Source organism: Callithrix jacchus, chromosome 15, assembly GCF_049354715.1.
Source record: "Callithrix jacchus isolate 240 chromosome 15, calJac240_pri, whole genome shotgun sequence".
Lineage (NCBI taxonomy): Eukaryota > Metazoa > Chordata > Mammalia > Primates > Cebidae > Callithrix > Callithrix jacchus.
Genome location: NC_133516.1, coordinates 91,955,578 through 91,979,069, shown reverse-complemented (window position 1 = coordinate 91,979,069; position 23,492 = coordinate 91,955,578). Strand labels below are relative to the sequence as shown.

General features: G+C 37.5%; 1 protein-coding gene across 34 annotated transcripts in view; it reads left to right on the top strand.

Moving 5' to 3' along the window:
• The window catches only part of ABI3BP (ABI family member 3 binding protein), a 263,790-nt gene that overhangs the window by 200,398 nt on the left and 39,900 nt on the right, over nucleotides 1-23,492 (top strand). For all 34 annotated transcript variants that reach the window (XM_035274239.3, XM_054246102.2, XM_078352229.1 and 31 more), the window contains 5 exons: nucleotides 515-574; nucleotides 1,938-2,018; nucleotides 4,139-4,216; nucleotides 8,020-8,085; nucleotides 9,744-9,818. In XM_035274239.3, coding sequence (XP_035130130.3) covers nucleotides 515-574; nucleotides 1,938-2,018; nucleotides 4,139-4,216; nucleotides 8,020-8,085; nucleotides 9,744-9,818 — 360 coding nt within the window. The remainder of the gene's footprint in view (nucleotides 1-514; nucleotides 575-1,937; nucleotides 2,019-4,138; nucleotides 4,217-8,019; nucleotides 8,086-9,743; nucleotides 9,819-23,492) is intronic.

Sequence of the window (23,492 nt, the reverse complement as noted above, 5' to 3'; positions counted from 1 at the left end):
CTGCCCCGGAGTAACTGTAAGTGACATTCAGAATGAGATTTTGTTATCTTCTTACATATTCAAGATTTTTCCTTTCTTATTGTTTCCCTTCATCTGTAGCCATTTTTGTGCCTTTTCTAAGATGTATATTTTCTGTTGCTGTTAGTGGACTTTAAGCATGAATATCACACAGCAGCTAACCACTTCATGCGAAAACTGACTGCTGTTTTAAAAACCACTTGAGGACGCTCTACTCCGTCATTGTATTAAGTTAGCTATCTCTTCTTCCTCGAGGAAGTCTTCAGAATGAACTGTGACTGCCTTCGTTTCTGTTTTACTGCCACCAAAATCTTCCCTGTATGGTAACATTCTTCCATTTTGAAGATAACAGGCATCTTCTCAACTCTGGTGGTTAGCCATTGTAAAAATATTGTTGCTTCATCCATTGAGCTTTCTGGGATTTCGATATCTGTAGGTTGAGCTCACTCCAGCTGGGACATTTAGAGTACACTGTTTTATACTCTTTTTCTTTCAGCTCCAAAAGATGTCCTCCTGCCTCAGAAACCAGACCCTGAGGTCTCTCAGAGCGAACCTGGTAAATTAATTATTTCATCCTTCTGGTTAAGAAGTCTATTTTTCAAAAAAATATTTCTTGAAGTAAACGTATTTTTAATTGTTGTGATATGGAAGAAATTCAGAGAAAAAAAATGAGTCTAAAATGCATATATCCTTTGGTTAAGTTGAATCATCTATGAAGGAATAGTACATAGGTTCATTGAGTAGATCATGCTAAAATTGTAAATATCATTGTTAACTAAGGCAGCTGTTATATCCTTTCAAAATGTAACAGTAGCTACATCACAACTATGGGTGTACTTTTAAGTAAAAAATGTGGGTGCCTACTCAGAATTTTCCCCAAAGTGACAGTGAATGAGAGCTTTAAAGTTTTAGTTAAACTAAGTTCTCTGATTGGCATCTAATGTGCAGAATTTTCTCTTATTTATCCTAATTCTTAGAGAACATTTAAATTATTAGCCAATGCCTCTAAAAAACACAAACTCTTTTGACTTTACCAGATAGTAATTCTCATAAATATGCTCCTTTGGTTTGCTTTCGGCATAGCTCTGCAACCTGTTACCTTTAGATTTGAGCCACCAAAGACAGCAATGGTTTTCCCATATTGACCAACTCTGTTTTCTTTGCTACCATCAAGATTGTGGCTCTTTCTCAAATGATCCTATTAAGACGTGACTTCTTTTCAATTCATTTCATCATTTCATCCTCATTATTATTACTCTTTCCAAAATAGAAAAGCAATTGTTTCACTGTTGTAATGGGTTTGCTTTGAAGACCACCTTAAGACAACTCATTACTGAGTTGTATCCATCTTCATTTATTTCATCTATCTCCGTGTTCAAAATGAGTCCACTGTGTTTACTAATGGTGCCCGTTTAACAATTTCCATTGGTATAGTGGTTCTCAGTTGTAATGTAACATACTAGCATGTGGTAAGTTTGAATGATACTGCAAGTAACTATCAATATTGGTCAAAATACTGAAAATCGCCAGTGATTTGTTAAACTGAGCTCAAGCAGACTCAAGGAGATTATCCCAACAATGATGACATTCTCACTCATTTCGTAATCCTGTATGCTCTCTTGAATGGGGGAGAGAGGGTCAGGGTTACAGTCAGTAGTCCAGGACTGTGTCTAACCCACACCCCATCTCAACCAGCCATTCTCATAGATTGGTTCAAGAATGTACGTGTCTTGGTGAAAAAAACAGTTGAGAACCATTATTCTAATATTCCACAGTCATTTTACTGAAAGTTATGTGCACACTTAACTTTCTTCTTTCCATTTTCTATTTCAAGTGAAGGAATTTCGTGTAATACCAATCTGGTCTGGTGCTGGCTTTGAATCTAAAAATTTACAACCTTGGTCCTTTTCCTTTTGCAGCTCCTCTAGAGACACGAGGCATCCCTTTTATACCCATGATTTCCCCCAGTCCTAGTCAAGAGGAACTACAGACCACTCTGGGTAAATTTTATTTTAATATTTGTTCAAGGAGGGCCTGCCTTTTAGGAACTTCCCTTAAAGTAGCCATAATACATTATGTTCATAGATTGTTTCTAAATAATAGGTTATTTTAAAAATCCATTTGACTCGATCCCTTTCCATTAACTGTGTATTTGTCCTTCTAATATTTATGCTGACTTTCAGTATAAAATGAGAATGTTTTAACATATCTTAAGCTGTGTTAAATTGGCTCTAGTGATTAAGTATGATTTAGAATACTTAAAAATTGTAAGTATTCTTTAATACTTAAAAATTTTAAATATTCTAAAAAGAAAATTGTTCCTAAATCGATGTTATTCTTTTTTGTTGCTTTTTCTGTATTTTAAACTGTATTTGGGAGGAAAAATTAGTTATCTAGTACTTACTAAGCCTTTACTGGGTGCTAAGTGCAGTAATAAGTGAGGCAGTTCTAAAAAGAAACTTTAAAAGAGGAATCCTTACCCTAGAGAGTTCACCCTCTAATATGAAGACAGGACTTAGTTACAATACTGCAGCCTCTGTGCCACCCAATACACAAGCCTTTTTAAACTTTAAACCATGTAACTCTGTGAAATTAGTTCTATTACTTGCCCCATTTTACAGACTAGAAAATCGAGGCATAAACGTTGTAAAAATTTGGCCAAGGTGAAACAGCTGATGTCAGAGCCAGGATTAGAATCTACACACTCAGCCACCAGAGTGCCTAGGATTAACGTCAATGTTATACTATATTACAATGAGTATGATAGAGAAATGAGCAGCATGTTGAACAAGCAAACTACCTGGAGACATAAGGAAAGGCTTCTCAGATTGGGGCCATTTACAGTGGGTCTTCAAGTTGGAATGAGAGTTAACCAATCAAAGATCCAAATGGTTCTTTCAAGTTACGGACAGATGGGAAAGAGGCGCGGGGCAAGGAATGGCAGTTGGACTAAACTGATGAGCAGGTAGTTGCCTGGAGAAACAAGGTAAGTTGGAGAGGTCCATTGGGATGAGCTGGACATACTTTCAAGGAGTTCAACACAAATGCACTCACTCTGTGGAAAACTCCACTTTGCCTGTCTTTTGGCTGAAAATTAACCAAAAAACCAGAGTTCCTGGCGTGGCTCCTCTGTCCTGTCCACGCCACATCCCACGTGTCTTTGTTTAAATCAGTGGCTCTATTTGCCTCTCTTCATTTCTTTTCTAATCATCCATCCTTCATGGGTATCTACTGAAATAAAGTTACCGATCACATTTAAAAATCCTTTCAGAAGAAGAAAATATTAAAATTGAGCAAATATATCCTAATCAAATATTCATCTGGTCTAGCTTATGTCTGCAAAATTAATGTCACCCATGATGGAAAAGTTAAAAGTACTTTTCAGAAGCCACTACTGGATATGCTGATTATTTAACTTCTACTCCCTATTTTTTTTAATGTGTCTTGGTTTACTCACGTCAGAACCACTACCTGTCAGTTATCACAAGTATATTTCTTGAGCAGAATCAAGAGAATAAAAAAGGACAGAAAACAAAAAGATAGCAGCATGTCATTTATACCAAGTATTTCCTTGGATCTAGTATGGGCAAAGTGAACAGTGTGGTTTGCTGTGTCTGTATGATGTATGATTTTAAGGTAACATGGGAATGGAAGTATTGCTGTATGTATTTTTTTATTTTGTCACGAGGATTATATTTGTATGTCAAACATACACTCTGAATTTCACATGAGAAAAATAGAATATTTCTATGTGATATAAATATACACCTTTTCATATGATATATTTTCTCTACGACTCATCAAAATAACGTGGGATTTATGGGCAGGGAAGAAACATGAACGAGATAAACACATCAAGGCAACTAGGAGACTTTCATACATTAGTCTCCTAGACTGTTAAAATCCTTATGACAGTCATTAAAATAATAGTGTAAGCAGATATCACAAATGAGAGTTATTAAAATGTACCATTAACTTTGAATTATTGTGATTACTGAGTGTATTTCTAAATGCATCTTATTCTTTTATTATTGCATGGGGCAGAAAAGAGTATGGATTTTTTGGTCATTTTCATAATGATAATTATTTAAAACAAGCCATCTTACTGTGTTTTCTCCAGAAGAAACAGACCAATCCACCCAAGAACCCTTCACAACTAAGATTCCACGAACAACCGAACTGGCAAAGACAACTCAGGGTAATCTTCTCCCCATCTCTGGAGAATAACTTTTCCTTACTTGCTTTTAATCAGGAAAGAAATTTTCTTTTCAGAGTGTCATTTCTCATCACAGTGGATTACTTGATTTTTTTTTTTTGTCATTTTATAGGTGAAAGAAATCAGCCAAATCTGAATACTTATAAGAATATAAAAGCTGAATATAGGGAAGATAAGTTCTTTCATCGGAGCTTACTTTTTTAAATGTGTTGTTGATCACTTGATGCTTATATATAACTAAGAATGAAGGATCCCATTTTTTCCCTACAGTTGACCTTCATTTGCCTCTTTTTCTATATCTGATACATAATAACTGTTACCTTCCTCTTCCTCCTCCCTATTCCTCCTGGACCTCCTCCTCCTCCTCTCTCTTTTTTTCACTTTCTCGCATCTCCGCCATTTGATGAAACACATTAATATTGTGGGTAAGAAAAAAAGCTATTAATACCCCCCACCCAGAGGAGGGAAAGCACAGGGGGCTTCCCACTGACTGCTGCCCAGGCCCAAACCTTCTAGAATACCACCCAGCAAAAGGGTTGTCTCAAAAGTAAGGGCAGAGTTACACTGGGATAGCTAATACAAACTGCAGACTGTGTTTAAAGAGAGCTTAATAATATTGTGGTGCCACAAATAAAATGGATTTATTACAATTTCAAAAGAAAAAAAGAAAAAAACTATTAACAAGAAAAGTCACTTTGCAAAATTAAGATAATATCTAACATCCAGGGAAGTGATTTCCTATTTTTTATTTCTTCTCTGTGATTTTCTACTTTGGGGAAAGTGAACTCACCTACACAAAGCCCTATCTCATCTTGATGCACTCAGAATGCTTTCCTGTTTATACTTTTCTATCCTGTTATCCTACTTAAGTTATAACACTTGTGGACTTCTAATACTTTGTTGTTGCTGTTGTTTTAATGACCCCTTTGCCTGTTCTGCTTCTATCAGATGGTAGAAAGCCAAAAGACAGACAGAAAAACGAAAGAAACATTTAGGGAGTTAGAAGACAAATAAGTGTATGTTGCCCATTATGACTTCTAATTTGAGGGAGAAAGCTGGTAGGAGAAGTTTGATAATGAGAGGAAATGATAATAAAAGAAACCTAATTGTAAAGTACATGTTGTGTCACTGGGGCAATATTTATTCCAAGTAAACCTGGTGAAGAAAAACTCTCTATGGTAAAGGGCAGTTCTTTTAAATTTTCTAAATCTTTCTTTCTTGTTTGTTTGGTTTGACTTTCATGTTTTAAACTTTTATTCATTAAATTTTTATTTGCTATTTATTTATGATTATGCATAGAAGTCTGAAGCATAATATAATGACAGCCCTATCACGTCTCTATGACCAGCCGCAACAATGAGCAGATGTTCAGTTGTGATACATCCGTATTCTACCCTGATTTCTGTATATTTATTATTTTATGTTTTTGCAAATCTCTTTAATTTCTGGTTTAAGAGAAGATAGCTGGATTATCATAATCAAACTGTTTTTACCACAAAATACGTAAATATTTACAACAAGCAGGATAAATACTCTCATTCCACACAGGTTGTGTTGCCAAATGAGAAAAATTTCAGCTTTTTAGAGATTTAAGGATTTCAAAATGAAAATAAAAGACTATAGGACTGTTCTTTCCTTTTTTTTTTGCCTTTTCTTAAAGAGAATATTAATATTATGTCACCATTACTAGTATATATGGAATTTTAATCAAATTCCTTCAAAATATTGTATTAAATATAAATTTCACTGGTTATTGGGAGTCTATCCATGATCTCATATCATTATATAAATTGTCTTAACATGTTTGTGTATGTTGACTTTTTTCTTACATCCTTAGCTCTTTTTCTATGTTTAAAATTGAAACCCTTGCCAGGCATGGTGGCTCATGCCTGTAGTCCCAGCACTTTGGGAGGCAGAGGCGGGCGGATCATGAGGTCAAGAGATCGAGACCATCCTGGCCAACATGGTGAAACCCTACCTCTACTAAAAAAATTAGCTGGGCATGGTGGTGCGTGCCTGTAGTCCCAGCTACTTGGGGGGCTGAGGCAAGAGAACAGCTTGAACCCAGGAGGCAGAGGTTGCAGTGAGCCGAGCTGATGCCACTGCACTCCAGCCTGGCCTGGCAACAGAGTGAGACTGTCTCAAAAATAAAATAATAAATAATAAAATAAAATTGAAACCCTACAGAGTTTTCTCAAGGCCATGTACTGTTTGGTGATGAACTATATGAGTAACTTATAACCTAAACTCAAATTATATTTCAACTCAAAAAAAATATTCTAGATTTAAATAAAGAGTATGGAGAAAACAAACAAAAATTCAGATGCAGTGGCTTTGAAATAATGTAGTGCTGATTTTTCCTGTGGTCTACTCTCAATCTCTTTCCTGTCCAAAGTTTTAAAACTTACATATATTCTAGAATGAGGCAAGAACTATGATCCTTATTTTCTTTTTAAGCAGAAGCAACAACATTCAAAGGAATTTCCATGGAAAGCTGAAATAGAGTAAATTAACAGAGAATCCCACCATCTCAAACTTGAAAGAAAAAAATTGCAAATAATCATCAGGCACGTTAGGTTCTGTGAGAATTAGTTTTTATAGCATCAGTACCTGTGTTCACTCTGGTTATTACACTTGGGAAGGCCCAAACTAAACATACAGAGAATTTCAGTATGTGTCCACTGCTGTCGGCTTGAAGTATGGCAAAGTTTGCTCATCACAGTCTTTACATTGGAAGTTTATAAATGAGCTACATTATAACCTATTTCACAGGCATACTTTTTTAACTTAGTAGGCAAGGCATTGCTGATTTATGGCTGTATAAATATCCACTCAATATGTGAAAAAAATCATTAAAATGATATAATCGATTTACATAGTTTGCAAGAAAATTTTTTTCCAAAAAAGTTACCAAGAAAGCTGGTGGCAGGGGGAAGTATCTGATGGGGAAGTGGGGACACAGAGCAGCGTGGAATGGATGAATTCCAGAATAAATGCCTATGTTAAAACCTTAGGATGCGTTAATATTTCAGCAGGTTCTCACAAGTTTGCCTGCATACAATGGTCACACACTTACTCATTTAGCAAGTCGTAGGAGGCCTTTGGTCCTGGATGACGGTGCAGGTCCTGGATGACGGGGCCAGAGAGTAGCAAGAGTAGGTGCCAGGGTTTATCTGAGTTCTTGCTCCTTTCTTGCCCTCTTTTGACAGGCAGAGCACCATATGTCATTTTCTGTCATTTCCACAGAATTTTGGATGGCACTGAATGAATACTTACTCATTTCAGGTTCATGAGCAAAGACCATTTGATAGAGACCACATACTTCTATTCTTTCTGCTTTACCTACCTAAACACTGATTTCTCTTTTTACCTTTAAGATTGTTTGACTTCTTTACCAAAATAATATTTCACGATGACTTTTTACTGAGAGGTTAGATGAATGGATGGATGGACAGATGAACAGACAGATGAATGTCTTATGTGTGTATCATGTTAAGCAATCATCTGGTAACATGTATGCTCTTGAAGAATAAGGACAAAATGATGACTAATCCTTAACACACCTTACAAATGAACTACCTCTATGTGCATCTTCAATTTTCAGTCATGTATATTTTGTTTTGTTTTCCTTTAGCGTGACGTCTATAATACATAATGGGATTTTTCTGAAACTTCTTTCTACTTCCATGCAAATCATATGAGTTGTTGGTCCCTGGGATGCTAAATCTCCATTCAGGCGGCTTCATTGTGTTGCTTATTAAATATAAAGTGTTCCTCTCTTTCAGCACCACACAGATTTTATACTACTCCTGTGAGGCCCAGAATATCTGACAAGCCACTCATCAGACCTGGTAAGTTGTTTCTCTGATGACTTAAATAACCAGCAGGCAGGGGAAGATATGAAATGGATTGAAACAGCCAAATATGCCAAAGGGGACTACGTATCCTTACATTGCAATAAGAGACATACAGAGAGACTCTGATCCATGTGGATAAGTGGAAACGTACTGATGAATCCAGAAATGTGATAAGACTAGACTTAGGATATTAAGGATAATCAGATGCAGAGGTCACTATGAAACTTTACTGATATAAATGTATTGTTAAAACAGTGTTGGACAATTTTCCATGACAGTTTATAGAGATAGCATAGAGTTAGTTATGACATGATATTATTTAATACTTTCCGATATTCTTTGTCTTAATAAAAGAGGGTCTCTTTTCAGCATGGAAAAGCTATTGTTCTGGGTGAACATTTTTACTTGATTCCTTCAGAGAATAAAAATATCACAAGTTCTAAACAGCAAAAATAAAGTTACAATTATATATTGGAAAATACGTTAAATTTACTAAATTTTCCAAAGGTCCTAAAATCTCCTTCACTGGAGCTTGTTGAGAAAAATGTTAACTTGGAGGGGTTTCATTCATGGAAATCACTCTTATGCTGAGACACAAGTTGAACCAAAGGCTGGTATTTTATTTTCTTTTTCTTTGTGATTCTAAGGAGTCTTAAAGTTCCAAATGATGAAACCTGCTTACAAATGAATGTTCTTGGTGAATGCATCTTTAGAACAATAATTTTATATTCTTTGGTTTATGGAGAGTCCATGTATTTTTTTTATAATTTTCCAACTTCTAAAGGTAATTGGGCACAGAAATCTTTCATAACCATGTGTATCTCCCTGTGTCTTGTGTGTCATGGTAGGTGTTAAGACCTTAATGTGAGACTGGTAATATTAAACATTTCTAAAAAGTAAGCAGTAACAATCAGGGCTACTAATGATCAAGCACTGGCCATGTGTCCTGTGACATAGAGTTGAGGAAGCTGAGAAATAGAGGAACTAGAAAGTGGATCAAAGATGAGCAGTATGGCTCCAGAGCTTCTCACATAAACACAATACACTTAGTGTTCTTCCTTAAAGATTTTTCTAAGTGGATTATAAAATTAGTCACTTCATAAGGCTTTGGTAAGGCTATGACTTTCTCCTGAGCAGGAGAGAAAGTGAAATGGTTTCATTAAGTTCTGTGTTTGACAATGGACTTTGTGAAAGGACTAGTACAATGAAACCTCTGTACCTAGAGATTCCCATGAAAGGATGTGGAAAGACTCCAACTTATGAATGGAGACCTTGACAAATACACTTCAGATTTTGTTTTTCATTAGCCATATGCAGTCCTGATCTTTCTTCAGTTCCATTTTGGAACGTAGCTAATGCTTATAAATGAAGCGAGATATTTCCCACTTCGGATTATAAATTCCCTTGCCAGTTAACTTTTTCGAGTCAAGTATTGAAGCCCAGTGATCATCTCAGAGTACAAATTCAGGTCTCTGTTTTCAAATTCAAGTCTATTATTTTTATATAAGAAAGTGGTTTCTATACTCTGAATAATAGTTTTTGGTAAATCATCTTTTTTATTGCCTAGTTAAATGACTTTCGAGAAATTTTGTTTCTCTTGGCTGCAAACTTTCAATAAGAAAATGAACTATTTATATCCCACTTTATTTTAGTTCTGAATAGGACAACTGCAAGACCTGCTAGACCCAAACCCAGTGGGATGCCCAGTGGGAATGGAGTGGAAACAGGTAAGAATCACAAATGAATTTCCTTTTTATCCTGTCAAAACTATAAGCGTTACTCAATTTTCATGATTTTGTTGGAAGTCACGTTTTAATTTCCTTTTTACCAGTTTTTTAAGTTCTTAGTAAATCTATAACTGAAAATTATAGCTCATTCCAAATCAAAACTACAAATGTCTCTAAAAATAGTGAAGACTTTTTCACTTTTCTAAACCTAGTCTACTAGCGACTATATATAATCTTCTTAAAAGCATCCTGATTAATTATAAATTGAGTGAAAACACTAAAAATAGCCATTTCCCCTAATTTCAAAATAGTTTTTATATACAGACTGGTCCCTGAACTGTAATTAGTTGGTTTTTAAGTTTATAATTTAACAAGGACCATTAAACATTTTTTGAGTAACTGCATCTGTTAGCAATCTGGAATATGAAATTAAAACAAGAAAAATTTAATCAGAGCAATTCACATTTGGTTACGCTGGTTACAGTCATTAATGCTTTCAAATCATTCATAGCTCTTATCTAGTCAGATCTATGGGAGTAAGTATCATGCCAGAAAAACTAGGATACTGATCTAACAAATGTTCAAACACCCAATTTACTCCTTGTGTAAATGGTAGTTATTTAGATGCCTTAGCATAGAATTGTATCATTCCTTTTAAATATTTTTAGTAGTATAACTCTTATGTTCACATAGGTAAAAAAATCATATTTTTAATGCATATATATCTGATTAACCCACGACAGTTCTCTAATGAAAAAGAGATGTGAATAATATGTAAATAATAATATTTAGTCTAAAAATTATTTAACTTTGTTTAAGAATGTGCTTTTTGTACTTGATTATTACACTCTGAATTTCTAGGAATTCAGTTATCTTCAAACCAAATAATAAGGCCAACACTATAAATTTGTGACTCACGAAAAGCAAGAAAGCATTCCGATATCTATTTGAGCTCAGCTACTCCTTTTATTCTTTCCAACAGTGGGATTCGATTGTGCATAATTTTTCAGACTGACATAAAAAATCTGGTTGTAAACAGTGCCACCTTCTCTCAGATTCTTTTGGGAGGAAGGCAGGTAAAAATTGTTTAATATTCAAATAATTCCTTGGAAGTTGCCTAAGTAAAAATGAAAGAAAGCACTTAGATGTCAAACAAGCAAATGAAAGACAAGTAAAGTAGCTGTGATCACACTTGAAAGCTATTAACCTTCACTGTAATAGTGATTCTTACTAGGAACATGCAGTCATCTCTCAGAGAAACAAACTATTCTTATATTTTAGCTTATCCACATACAAATATTTTTCTAAAGCCCACTTGTATTACAAATGGATATCTATTATATTCTTGTAAAGTCAATTTTATAATAATTTATCCAATTTAGCTTTGGTGGAATAATGTATCAGGGCTTTTTCAATTTAATTTGTCAATTGCTTGGAGAAATTGGGCTAATGGGCACAGGTAGACAAAGGTGAACTCACTGTTTTCTCTTTCTTTATTTCACCTCCATCTCCAACCAAAATTTTTTGTTCCTGGTCTGTTTTCTTTTGTTTATCAATTGGGATCCCCCTGTCAAGAAAGGGACTTGCTGCCCACCTACAGGGAGTGAGGTCAGCAGACAGCATCCAGCTAGCATCTCCTTCAGAGTAGGTTTCTAGTACAGAGTACTAAATGGAGATCTGGGCAATACATCACCATGTCAGCCACAATAATTCATAGAAACCAAATGGAAGTTATCCCAGGAATGCAAGGTTGGCTCAACATTCAAACAAATTAGTGTAATTTACCATATTAACAGAATAAAGAAGAAAAATCATATGATTATTCAAGTAGATGCACAGAAAAACCTAGACAAAATTTTAAATTCATCCCTAATGAAAGCTCTCAAGAAATAAAGGAATAAAAGGAAGTTTCCTCAATCTGATAAAGGGCATCTGTGAAAAAGCTCTAACTGCCAGAATCCACACCAGCAGTAATTGTGGCTGAATGGTTAAGACAATGGACTAGAAAAAGCTTCAACTAACACTGTACTTAATGCTGATAGACTAAACACTTTCCTCTTAAGATAAAGAATATAGCAGGGATTTCTGTTTTTACCACTTCTACTGAATATAGTAGTGAATGTTTAGCCAATGCAGTAGGCAACAAAAGAAGTAAAATAAAATTCAGAAATTATAAATAACATGATTATCTATGTAGTGTATTGTTAAGGAAAACAACAGCTCTCAGATATTTGCCTAGAGAATGCTATTTTAAGAAATTGTTGGGCCTGCATGGGGGAGAGGCCACGCCGGGACTGTGCAGGTTCCTGGGAGAGGGCAGAGTCAGGACATGCTACCCCAAGTCCAGTGAGAAGGAATGTGACATTTCTTCCGAATTCATCCTACAATCAAATGTTATGCCAAAGAAAAAATTCTGAAAGGATTTTCAGTGTGAAAACTACAAGAATTTCTATTAACCATCTGAGACAACATAAAAAATAGAATAGTGGCTGCTAGGGATTTGAGAGTTTGCAAGATGGCCAAATAGGAACAGCTCTGGAATGCAGTTCCCAGTGAGAATAATGCAGAGGGTAAGTGGACACCATATTTCCAAATGAGTTATTACTGCCCCCAGACCAGGAGATTCCTGGGCTGAAAAGTGCTACAAGTTTCCAGCACTGCTCTTTCAGCTGGTGCAGTGGGTTTCCACATAAAAACTCACACAAATCTGGGCAGCCATTTCAACTGGCACCTGGAACACCTCGGAGACAGAGCCACCTGTTCAACTGAAAAAAAAGAGGGCTGAAACACGGAGCCAGAAGATCTGGCTTAGTGTGTCCCACCCCCACAAAGACTAGCAATCTGAAATGCTGTGGACTGAAAATTTCACAGCAAGGGCAGCTGGACCTGGGATGGTCCAGCTCTGTTGGGGGAAGGGCATCTGCCATTACCGAGGCAGTCCACCCCTACTGAGGCAATCTGCCATTACTGAGGCAGTCCACCATTACTGAGGCAGCCCCATTACCAAGGCAGCTCTAACTATACTGCTATAAACAAAACTGCAAGGAAGTTCACACAGCAGCTGGGCAGAGCCCACAGAAGCTCAGCAACTCCTCTGCTGGCAGACTGTGACTAGGCTACCTCCTTGCTGGGCAGGGCATCTCTGAAAAAAGGCAGCAGCACGTCAAGAACTTGAAGCCCCACCTGCGCAGGACAGAGCACCTGGGGAAGAAAGGCAGTTATGAGTTCCACTGCCGCAGACTTAAACATTCCTGCCCAGCAGCTCTGAACAGAACAACAGAGCTCACAGCTCAGCACTTGAGCTCCTATAAGGGACAGACTGTCTCCTCAAGCAGCTCCCTGACCCCCATATATACAAAGATTCACCTCATAAAGGAAAGCTCAGGCTGACATCTGGCAGGTACACTTCTGGGATGATGATAGCGGAGAAAGAAACTGGCAGCAACCCTTACTGTTCTGCAGCTGCCACAGGTGATCCCCAGGCAAGCAGTGTCTGGAGTAGTCCTACAGCAGAGGGACCTGTTAGAAGGAAAACTAAAAACTAAAAAAAAAAAGCAGAAATAACTTCATCATCAACAAAAAGGATGTCCACTCAGAGAACCCATCTGAAAGTCACCAACTACAAAGACTACAGGTAGATAAATCCACAAAGATGGGAAGAAACCAGTGCAAAAAGGATGAAAACACCCCAAACCAGACCGCCTCTCCTCCTCCAAGGGAACATAACTCATCACCAGCAAAGGAACAAAGCTTGAGGAAGAATGAGTCTGATGAATTGACAGAAACAGGCTTCAGAAGGTGGGTAATAAGAAACTACTTGGAGCCAAAAGAACATGTTCTAACCCAATGCAAAGAAACTAGGAACCTTGAAAAGGTTTGTCAAAATTCTAATGAGAATCAACAGCTTAGAGAAGAATATAAATGACTTAATGGAGCTGAAAAACACAAAACGAGAACTTCACGAAGTATACACCACCTTCAATAGCCAAATCAACCAGGCAGAAGAAAGGATATCAGAGATTGAAGATCAACTCAATGAAATAAAATGAGAAGGCAAGATTAGAGAAAAAGGAGTGAAAAGAAATGAAAGCCTACAAGAAATACAGGATTATGTGAAAAGACCTAATCTACATTTGATAGGTGTACCTGAATGTGATGGAGAGAATGAATCCAAGCTGGAAAACACTCTTCAGGGTGTTATCCAGGAGAACTTCCCCAACCTAGCAAGTCAGGCCAACATTCAAATACAGGAAATACAGAGAACACCACAAAGATACTCCTCAAGAAGAGCAACCCCAAGACACGTAATCATCAGATTCACCAGCATTGAAATGAAGGAGAAAATGCTAAGGGCAGCCAGAGAGAAAGGTCAGGTTACCCACAAAGGGAAGCCCAACAGACTCACAGTGGATCTCTCAGCAGAAACTCTACAAACCAGAATAGAGTAGGGGCCAATATTCAACATCCTTACAGAAAAGAACTTTCAACCTAGAACTTCATATCCAGCAAAACTAAGCTTCATAAGCAAAGGAGAAATAAAATCCTTTATGAATCCAAGCAATTGCTCAGAGATTTTGTCACTATCAGGCATGCCTTACAAGAACTCCTGAAAGAAGCATTAAACATAAAAAGGAACAACTAGTACCAGCCACTCCAAAAACATGCCACAAGGTAAAGAGCATCAATGCAATGAAGAAACTGCATCAACTAATGGGCAAAACAACCAGCTAGCATCAAAATTGCAGGATCAAATTTACATATAACAGTATTAACCTTAAATGTAAATGGGCTAAATGCCCCAATCAAAAGACACATACTGCCAAATTGGATAAAAAGCCAAAAACCATTGATGTGCTGTATCCAGGAAACCCATCTCACATGCAAGGATACACATAGGCTCAAAATAAAGGGTGTGAAGGAAGATTTACCAAGCAAATGGAGAGAAAAAAAAGCAGGACTTGCAATCCTAGTCTCTGATAAAATAGACTTTAAACCAGTGAAGATGAAAAGAGACAAAGAAGGGCATTACATAATGGTAAAAGGATCAATGCAACATGAAGAGCTAATGATCCTAAATATATATGCACCCAATACAGGAGCACCCAGATACATAAAGCAAGTTCTAAATGACTTATAAGGAGACTTAGACTCCCACACAATAATAATGGGAGACTTTAACATTCCACTGTCAATATTAGAAAGATCAACGAGACAGAAAATTAACAAGGATATCCAGGACTTGAACTCAGATCTGGACCAAGCAAACCTAATAGACATCTACAAAACTCTCTACCCCAAATCCACAGAATATACATACTTCTCAGCACCACATCACACCTACTCTAAAATTGACCACATAATTGGAAGTAAATCACTCCTCAGCAAATGCAAAAGAGCAGAAATCATAACAAACTGTCCTTCAGACCACAGTGCAATCAAATTAGAACTCAAGAAACTAACTCAGAACCACACAATTTTATGAAAACTGAACAACTGGCTCTTGAATGTTGACTGGATAAACAATGAAATGAAGGCAGAAATAAAGATGTTCTTTGAGACAGAGAATGAAGATACAATGTACCAGAATTTCTGGGGCATATTTAAAGCAGTGTCTACAAGGAAATTTATAGCAATAAATGCCCACATGAGAAGCAAGGAAATACCTAAAATCAACACCCTATCTTCAAAATTGAAAGAGCTAAAGGAGCAAGATTTAAAAAACTCAAAAGCTAGCAGACGACAAGAAATAACTAAGGTCAGAGAAGAACTGAAGGAGATAGAGACACAAAAAATCCTTCAAAAAATCAATAAATCCAGGAGCTGGTTTTTGAAAAGATCAACAGAATAGACCAGTAGCCAGATTAATAAAAAAGAAAAGAGAGAAGAATCAAATAGATGCAATAAAAAATGATAAAGAGGACATCACCACTGATTCCACAGAAATACAAACTACCATCAGGGATTACTACAAACAAATCTATGGACACAAACCAGTAAACTTAGAAGAAATGAATAAATTCCTGGACACTTTCACCCTCCCAAGCCTAAATCAGGAAGAGGTTGAAACCCTGAGCAGACCAGTAACAAGGGCTGAAGTTGAGACAGCAATTAAGAGCCTACCAACCAAAAAAAGCCCAGGTCCAGAAGGATTCACCGCCGAATTCTACCAGACATACAAAGAGGAGCTGGTACCACTTCTTTTGAAACATTTCGAAACAATCTGAAAAGAGGGAATCCTTCCCATATTATTTTATGAGACCAACAATGTCCTGATACCAAAACCCACCAGAGACTCAACCAAAAAAGAAAACTTCGAGCCAATATTTATGATGAACATAGATGCAAAAATATTCAATAAAAACTGGCAAACCGACTGCAACATCACATCAAAAGGCTTATGCATCATGATCAAATAGACTTCATCTCAGGGATGCAAGGCTGGTTCACCATATACAAGTCTATAAATGTAATCCACCACATAAACGGAACCAAACACAAAAACCACTTGATTATCTCAATAGATGCAGAGAAGACCTTCAACAAAATTCAACAGCCCTTTATGCTAAAAACCATCAATAAACTAGGTATCAATGGAACGTATCTCAAAATAATAAAAGCTATTTACAACAAACCTGCAGCCAATATCATACTGAAAGGGCAAAAACTGGAAGCATTCCCTTTGAAATCTGGCACTAGACGAGGATGCCCTCTCTCACCACTCCTATTCAATAGAGTATTGGAAGTTCTAGCCAGAGCTAGAAAATGAAATAAAGGGTATTCACTTAGGAAAGGAGGAAGTCAAATTGTCTCTATTTGCAGATGACATGATTGTATATTTAGAAGACCCCATTGTCTCAGCCAAAATCTCCTAAAACTGATAAGCAACTTCAGCAAAGTCTCAGGATACAAAATCAATGTGCAAAAATCACAAGCATTCCTATACACCAATAGCAGACCTAAAGAGAGCCAAATCAAGAACAAACTGCCATTCACAATTGCTACAAAGAGAATAAAAGAGCTAGGAATACAACTAACAAAGGATGTAAAGGACCTTTTCAAGGAGAACTACAAACCACTGCTCAAGGAAATTAGAGGACACAAACAGGTGGAAAAACATTCCATGCTCATGGTTAGGAAAAACCAATTTTGTGAAAATGGCCATACTGCCCAAAGTAATTCATAGATTCAACACTATCCCCTCCAAGCTACCTATGACCCTCTTCACAGAACTGGGAAAAAAACCACCTGAAACTTCTCTTTTGGGAACCAAAAGAGAGCCCACATAGCCAAGACAATTATAAGCAAAAAGAACAAAGCTGGAGGCATGATGCTACCTGACTTCAAACTCTATTACAAGGCTACATTAATCAAAACAGCATGGTACTGGTACCAAAACAGATAGAGACCAATGGAACAGAACAGAGGCCTCAGAGGCAACACCACACATCTACAAGCATTGATCTTTGACAAACCTGACAAAAGCAATGAGGAAAGGATTCCCTGTTTAATAAATGGTGTTGTGAAAACTGGCTACCAGCAGCAACTGAACCCCTTTCTGACACCTTACACCTGACACCTTACACTAAATTTAACTCCAGATGAATTAAATACTTAAATGTAAGACCTAATACCATAAAAACCCTAGAAGAAAATCTAGGCAAAAACCATTCAGGATATAAGCATAGGCCAGGACTTCGTGACTAAAACACCAAAAGCATTGGCAACAAAAACCAAAATAGACATATGGGATCTAATTAAACTCCAGAGTTTCTGTACAGCAAAACAAACAATCATTAGAGTGAACCAGCCACCAGCAGAATGGGGAGAAATTTTGCAATCTACCCATCTGACAAAGGGCTGATATCCAGAATTTACAAAGAACTAAAACAGATTTACAAGAAAAAAAAAACATTCAAAAGTGGACAAAGGATATGAGCAGACACTTTCAAAAGAAGACATTTATGAGACCAACAAACATGAAAAATGTTCATCATCACTGGTCATTAGAGAAATGCAAATCAAAACCACATTGAGATACCATCTCATGCCAGTTAGAATGGCGATCATTAAAAAATCTGGAGACCACCTATGCTGGAGAGGATGTGGAGAAATAGGAACACTTTCACACTGTTGGTGGGAGTGTAAATTTGTTCAACCATTGTGGAAGACAGTGTGGCGATTCTTCAAGGATCTAGAAATAGAAATTCCATTTGACCCAGCAATCCCATTACTGGGTATATAGCCAAAGGATTATAAATCTTTCTGTTATAAAGACACATGCACACGTATGTTTATTGAGGTACTGTTTACAATAGTGAAGACCTGGAACCAACCCAAATGCCCATTGATGATAGACTGGACAAGGAAAATATGGCAGATATACACCATGGAATACTATGCAGCCATAAAAAATGATGAGTTCATGTCCTTTGTAGGGGCATGGATGAATCTGGAAACCATCATTCTCAGCAAACTGACATAAGAACAGAAAAACAAACACTGCATGTTCTCATTCATAGGTGGGTGTTGAACAATGAGAACACATGGACACAGGGAGGGGAGCATCACACACTGGGGTCTGTTGAGGCAGTACTAGGGGAGGGACAGTGGGGGGCAGGGAGGTTGGGGAGGGATAACATGAGGAGAAATGCCAGATATAGGTGACGGGGGATGGAGGCAGCAAACCACGTTGCCATATATGTATCTATGTAACAGTCCTGCATGTTTTCCACATGTACCCCAGAACCTAAAGTGCAATAAAAATAAATATGTAAAGAAAAAAGAAAAGAAGAAATTGGTGAGGAATAAATGTTTAAAAATCTCTCCTGTCCAGGTTTCAGACCTACCTGAGTACACCTGCCTTTGATTCTGCAGAGTTTTGACCAGACTTCTTTATAGCAATGCAGCTGTTCACATAAGTTTATTTTCTTCTCTGAAACAATTCTGTCTCATCCACACTCACTTTCAGCTTCTGTTGACTCTTTTAATGCATCATTTTTGTGTTAACTACTTTCATGTTCAGCCTTGACATCTTAGAATACTTATCCATCTCACATACATTTTCCTATAGTTTTTCTTGCTGACATTTTCAACTCAGATATTTCATATTTTAAAAAATTAGTTGATAAAGGAAATGTTTGCAATCTATAGAACATATTCTTTTTAATTATAATTTTTTTAAACTTTAAACAGCTTTTGGGTTTTTTGTTACATGGATAAACATGAATGGCTTTTTTTGTTACATGGCTGAATTATATAGCGGTGAATTCAAGATTTTAGTGTACTCATCACCTGAGTGGTGTACACTATACCTAATATATTATCGCTTTTTATCCCTAGCCTCCTCTCACCCTCCCCCTCGGAGTCTCTAAAGTCCATATTACTCTGTAAGCCTTTATGTACTTATAGCTTACCTCCCACTTTTAAGCGAGAACATATGATTTTTGGTTTTCCACTCCTGAATTACTTCACTTAGAATGTCCTGTAGATCCATCCAAACTGCTGCAAAGACATTATCATGTTCCTTTTTTATCGCTGGGTAGTATTCCATGGTGTACACATGCCAAATATTTTATTTATCCACTCATTAGTCAGTGGGCATTTAAGTTGGTTCCATATCTTTGCAATTGTGAATTGTGCTGCAATAAACATACATGTGCATGTGTCTTTTTCATGTAATGGCTTATTTTCCTTTAAGTAGATAACCAGTAGTAGGATGGCTGGATAGAATGGTAGTTCTACTACTAGTTCTGTAAGGAATCTCCAAGCGGCCTTCCATAGAGGTTGCACTAATTTGCATTCTCCCGGCAATGTGCAACTGATCCCTTTTTCCCACATCCACTCCATCATCTGTTGTTTTTGACCTTTTGATAATGTCCATTCTTGCAGGAATAAGGTGGTATCTAATTGTGGTTTAAATTTGTAGTTCCTATAGGACGTGTTCTTTATGATCTTAGACCAACTAAGGTTGTGCCCTAGGAAGACTTAAAAAAAGAAAAACAGATTCTCAGGCCTCAAGACTGTAGACCTTTGATTGTTGAGGTCTCTATAAAAATCTCGTGATTCCATAACCCTCAGGAATATATTGGACCCAGTGTTTTATCTCTTATTGCACAACATCATTATAGATATTTTCCCTGACATACGTGTATTTTATACATGTATGTGTAGATAGTTATTGCTCTACCCCAAGGTTGGAAAGTAGCCTGTCGAGACTGAGATCTAAAGTGGGCAATTTTTCTAGCATTCTGCTGTCCAGAGATGTGTCTCAGGTTAGCTGATGTGTCCTATCTATTAAAATCTCCTTGAGACCTGCCTACAGGTATGCAACAAGCCATGCATACACTGGGCCAAGGAATTGTGCAAACTACAGCCCCACAAGCCAAATCTGGCCCGTTGCCTGTTTCCGTAAATAAAGTTTTACTGGAATACATCTACCTTTCACATATAATGTGTACTGTGTACAAAGGTACGTATACAGTGTAATGATACAGTTGAGTTGTTGTGACAGAGACAGTATGGCCCTCAAAGGTGAAAATATTGTCTAGTGTGAGGTTGGCAGACTGATTCTGTAAAGGATAAATATTTTCAACTCTGTGGACCCTACCGTCTCTTTCACGAATATTTCATTATGCCATTGTGCTGTGAAAGCAAGTACAGAAAGAGTTTGCCAATCCCAGTGCTAGACAATCTCTTTCTCCCTGAGAGAAGCTGTGCAGCTATTTTTTCATTCAACCAATATTTATTGAAAGCCCATTATGGTACCAGGCAAAGCATAAATCTGAAACCACCTTGGCACGTATGGTTTGGCAGATGTTGTTAAATACCTGAAACCTAGGCTCCGTTCTCTACACCCTAATGAGGGAACCACAATTTACTGCCCCCACATGAGTGTGCTGCACGAGAATCCAGTCTCCTCAGGCTGAGGAATGTGTTTTTCTGGGCTGTAACTAGATCTTCCAGCCTGCTGGCTCCCCGCCCCGGCTTTTTAGCCAGGTGTTAAGATTTGGGACAAGAGTGCAGAAACCAATCATCCATAAATATCACCCCTTTTTGGTCACAGGGAATGAAGTCACTGGTACATTTAAGAACTGATTTCCCATTTACTCTGTTTGTTTGCAAAGATTTTGTTACCATGGTTAAAAATGCCCAGCTTGTTACTTCATTTTGGATGATAAATTACTGAGGGGTGAACTCTGTAAATCCAGAGATTTTTGGAGGACTCCCGTCTGGCAGTTGGGGCTCATTCAGAGGCTCAAGTCTTGGTGCTTATAGAGCTGACTCTGCCCTTTAGAAGATGAGTTGATTAATCCTGCCTGAAGGAAAAAGAAGTCAGGTCACAGCTTGAGCCAGTCTATCCAATTGGGTGCCAATTCTTGTGGAGTTGTTCTCTGCTCTATCTCTTACTGATTTCCTCCTTTCATTGATTTTCTCCTTTCTCTTCCCATTGCCTCTCTGCTACCTTTGGCCTTCATTTGCTCTCCTCTGACTCAGGGCAAAAGATGTTCACTAGTCTCTCTGGTTCTGGCCCCAGTGAAATGCCTAAACTGCTGCTAGGTGCAGGAGAGCAAGTCCAGAACAAGAGCTCAGTCTCCTGTCCCCAGATCTTCCCACTGAGCCACTTAGCTACCTTTTGCATGGCCCTTCCCAGTGCTTTCAGGCACCACTGGCTTCCTTCCATTTATATAGGCTGGAGAAGGTCTAGTTTCACAGCTGATTCTCTATCTGATTGCGAACTTACATCTTAAAGGTCCTAAGAATATGATGCCTCTGTCTCCACCTACATAGAAAATGGCTCTTTTCTTCCAGATTCTCCCTGGATTAAAAAAAAAAAGAGGGCAAGGGAATTTTTATTTTTGGTCTTATGTAAATGTAACCCTGCAAAATTTGGATCCTCTTCAGAGCTCCTAGATTTCTAACCTACCAGCCTCTGTGACTTAGTGGATTTGCATATGCCTGCTCAGTGACTGCTGTCAGGCTTGGACTGTTTTCTGAGTCCCATTCACCCGTGGCATGGCTGGATGGCACGTGCTTGGCAGCTGTGGCCATTGAGCCCTCACACAGTAGTAGCAGCTCAAGTCACCCAAGAGACAGAGTAGAGGGCTCTAGGAATATATCCACTCAGAGTGACTGTGAGGGACAGCAGGAAGAACATGATCAGAGGAACACAGTAAGTGTGCTTTGTACAGTACTCTGTGCTTTGCCTTTTAGTGCTGAAGAGATAGACTTTGGGTCGTGGCATGTGTAGGCCTGAATCCTATTGCTTCCTAGCGGTGAGACCTTGGGCAAGTTGCTAAGTCTCCCCTTGCCTTGGGTTTTCTCATCTGTGGGACGCGGATCGTATCTCACACATAAAGGGTTGTAAGGGATTAAATCAAGTCATGAATAGTAAGGCACTTGCACAGTATTGGATCAAAAATACTTTGTTTTTCAAGGGCAGAAAGATTTTGGAAAAAGGCTGTAAAGAGGATCTACTCGAGACAACAGCCTACTAGCTTTCTAGAGTATATTAAACTTTTTGTTACCCTGGAGAAATAGTGGTAAATCAAACCTCAGCAGGCCAAGTTACCCCAGTGACACACATGCAGGTATTCTTCAATTCTATATGTCATTCACAGAGTAACCACTCAAATGAGCCATATCCCTCGCCCCACGACCACTGATAGTGAGACACAGGAGGAAGACTAATGAACCATTTGCTTGTGGCCTGCCTATGGAATTAGTCACAAAAGTCATTGCCCCCAGAAACATCTTTTTCCTACCACAAATAAGCAAGCTTTAATTTATGACTCCATATGTAATTTCTCCATGATTTTACATATTTTCTCTCTTAAGCTGCAGAGGGTGTGGGATTGCAATACTATGTTCATCTTCTGAATCTAATAAATGAATGTGAAAATGTCATCTTATTTTTGAGAGGCAAACCTTCTGCTATATATTTAATCTATCTGCCCACACATTAAATCAAATTGAGTATATAATGTCCCCAGACAGCTTCTGGAACACAGTGAGTCCTCAAAACAGGGTTGTTGTCATTGTTAATGTACTAACTAGTATATTAATTTAAACATTTCATTCCTATTTTTTAATATGTAAATTGTAGCCTCAAATTGGCTTGAATTCTTTTTTAGGACAGGACTTCATTTTTTATTGTTGAAATTCTAAAAAATGTTTGTTTTTATTCTTTTATAATGAAAACTGTCAGCCAAACCAAGAAAGATTATTTTATAATATAAAAGAATATTTTTTAAAATAGGACAAAAACCTAATCCCTTTGGGATTGCTACCCAAAGTCCAAGCTTGGGTATTTAGGCAAATGGCTGGTAATAAAACGAGATTATTGAGGGGCTTAGGAGACATGTTATGTCACACAAAGTGATTTTCAAATCATTTTCTTTCAAATGGTAATTTAGAATATAGGCTTTCCCAGGGCTGAGTTACAAATCCCCAAAGATCATTTGTGGCCTCAACAGCCTGATAGCTAATGCCACTTGAGGAATAATTTTAAAGTCAATTCATTAAGTATAAACCCAAACACAATGGAATTCTTAAGTTTTTTTTTAATGGGCATAGAGGGATTGAAAGAAAAAACAACTTTTTAAAACTACAAAATGTACTGATGAATATTGACAAAAGGTGGCCAATTACCATAAATGAAATTCCACCTGGTGAGGA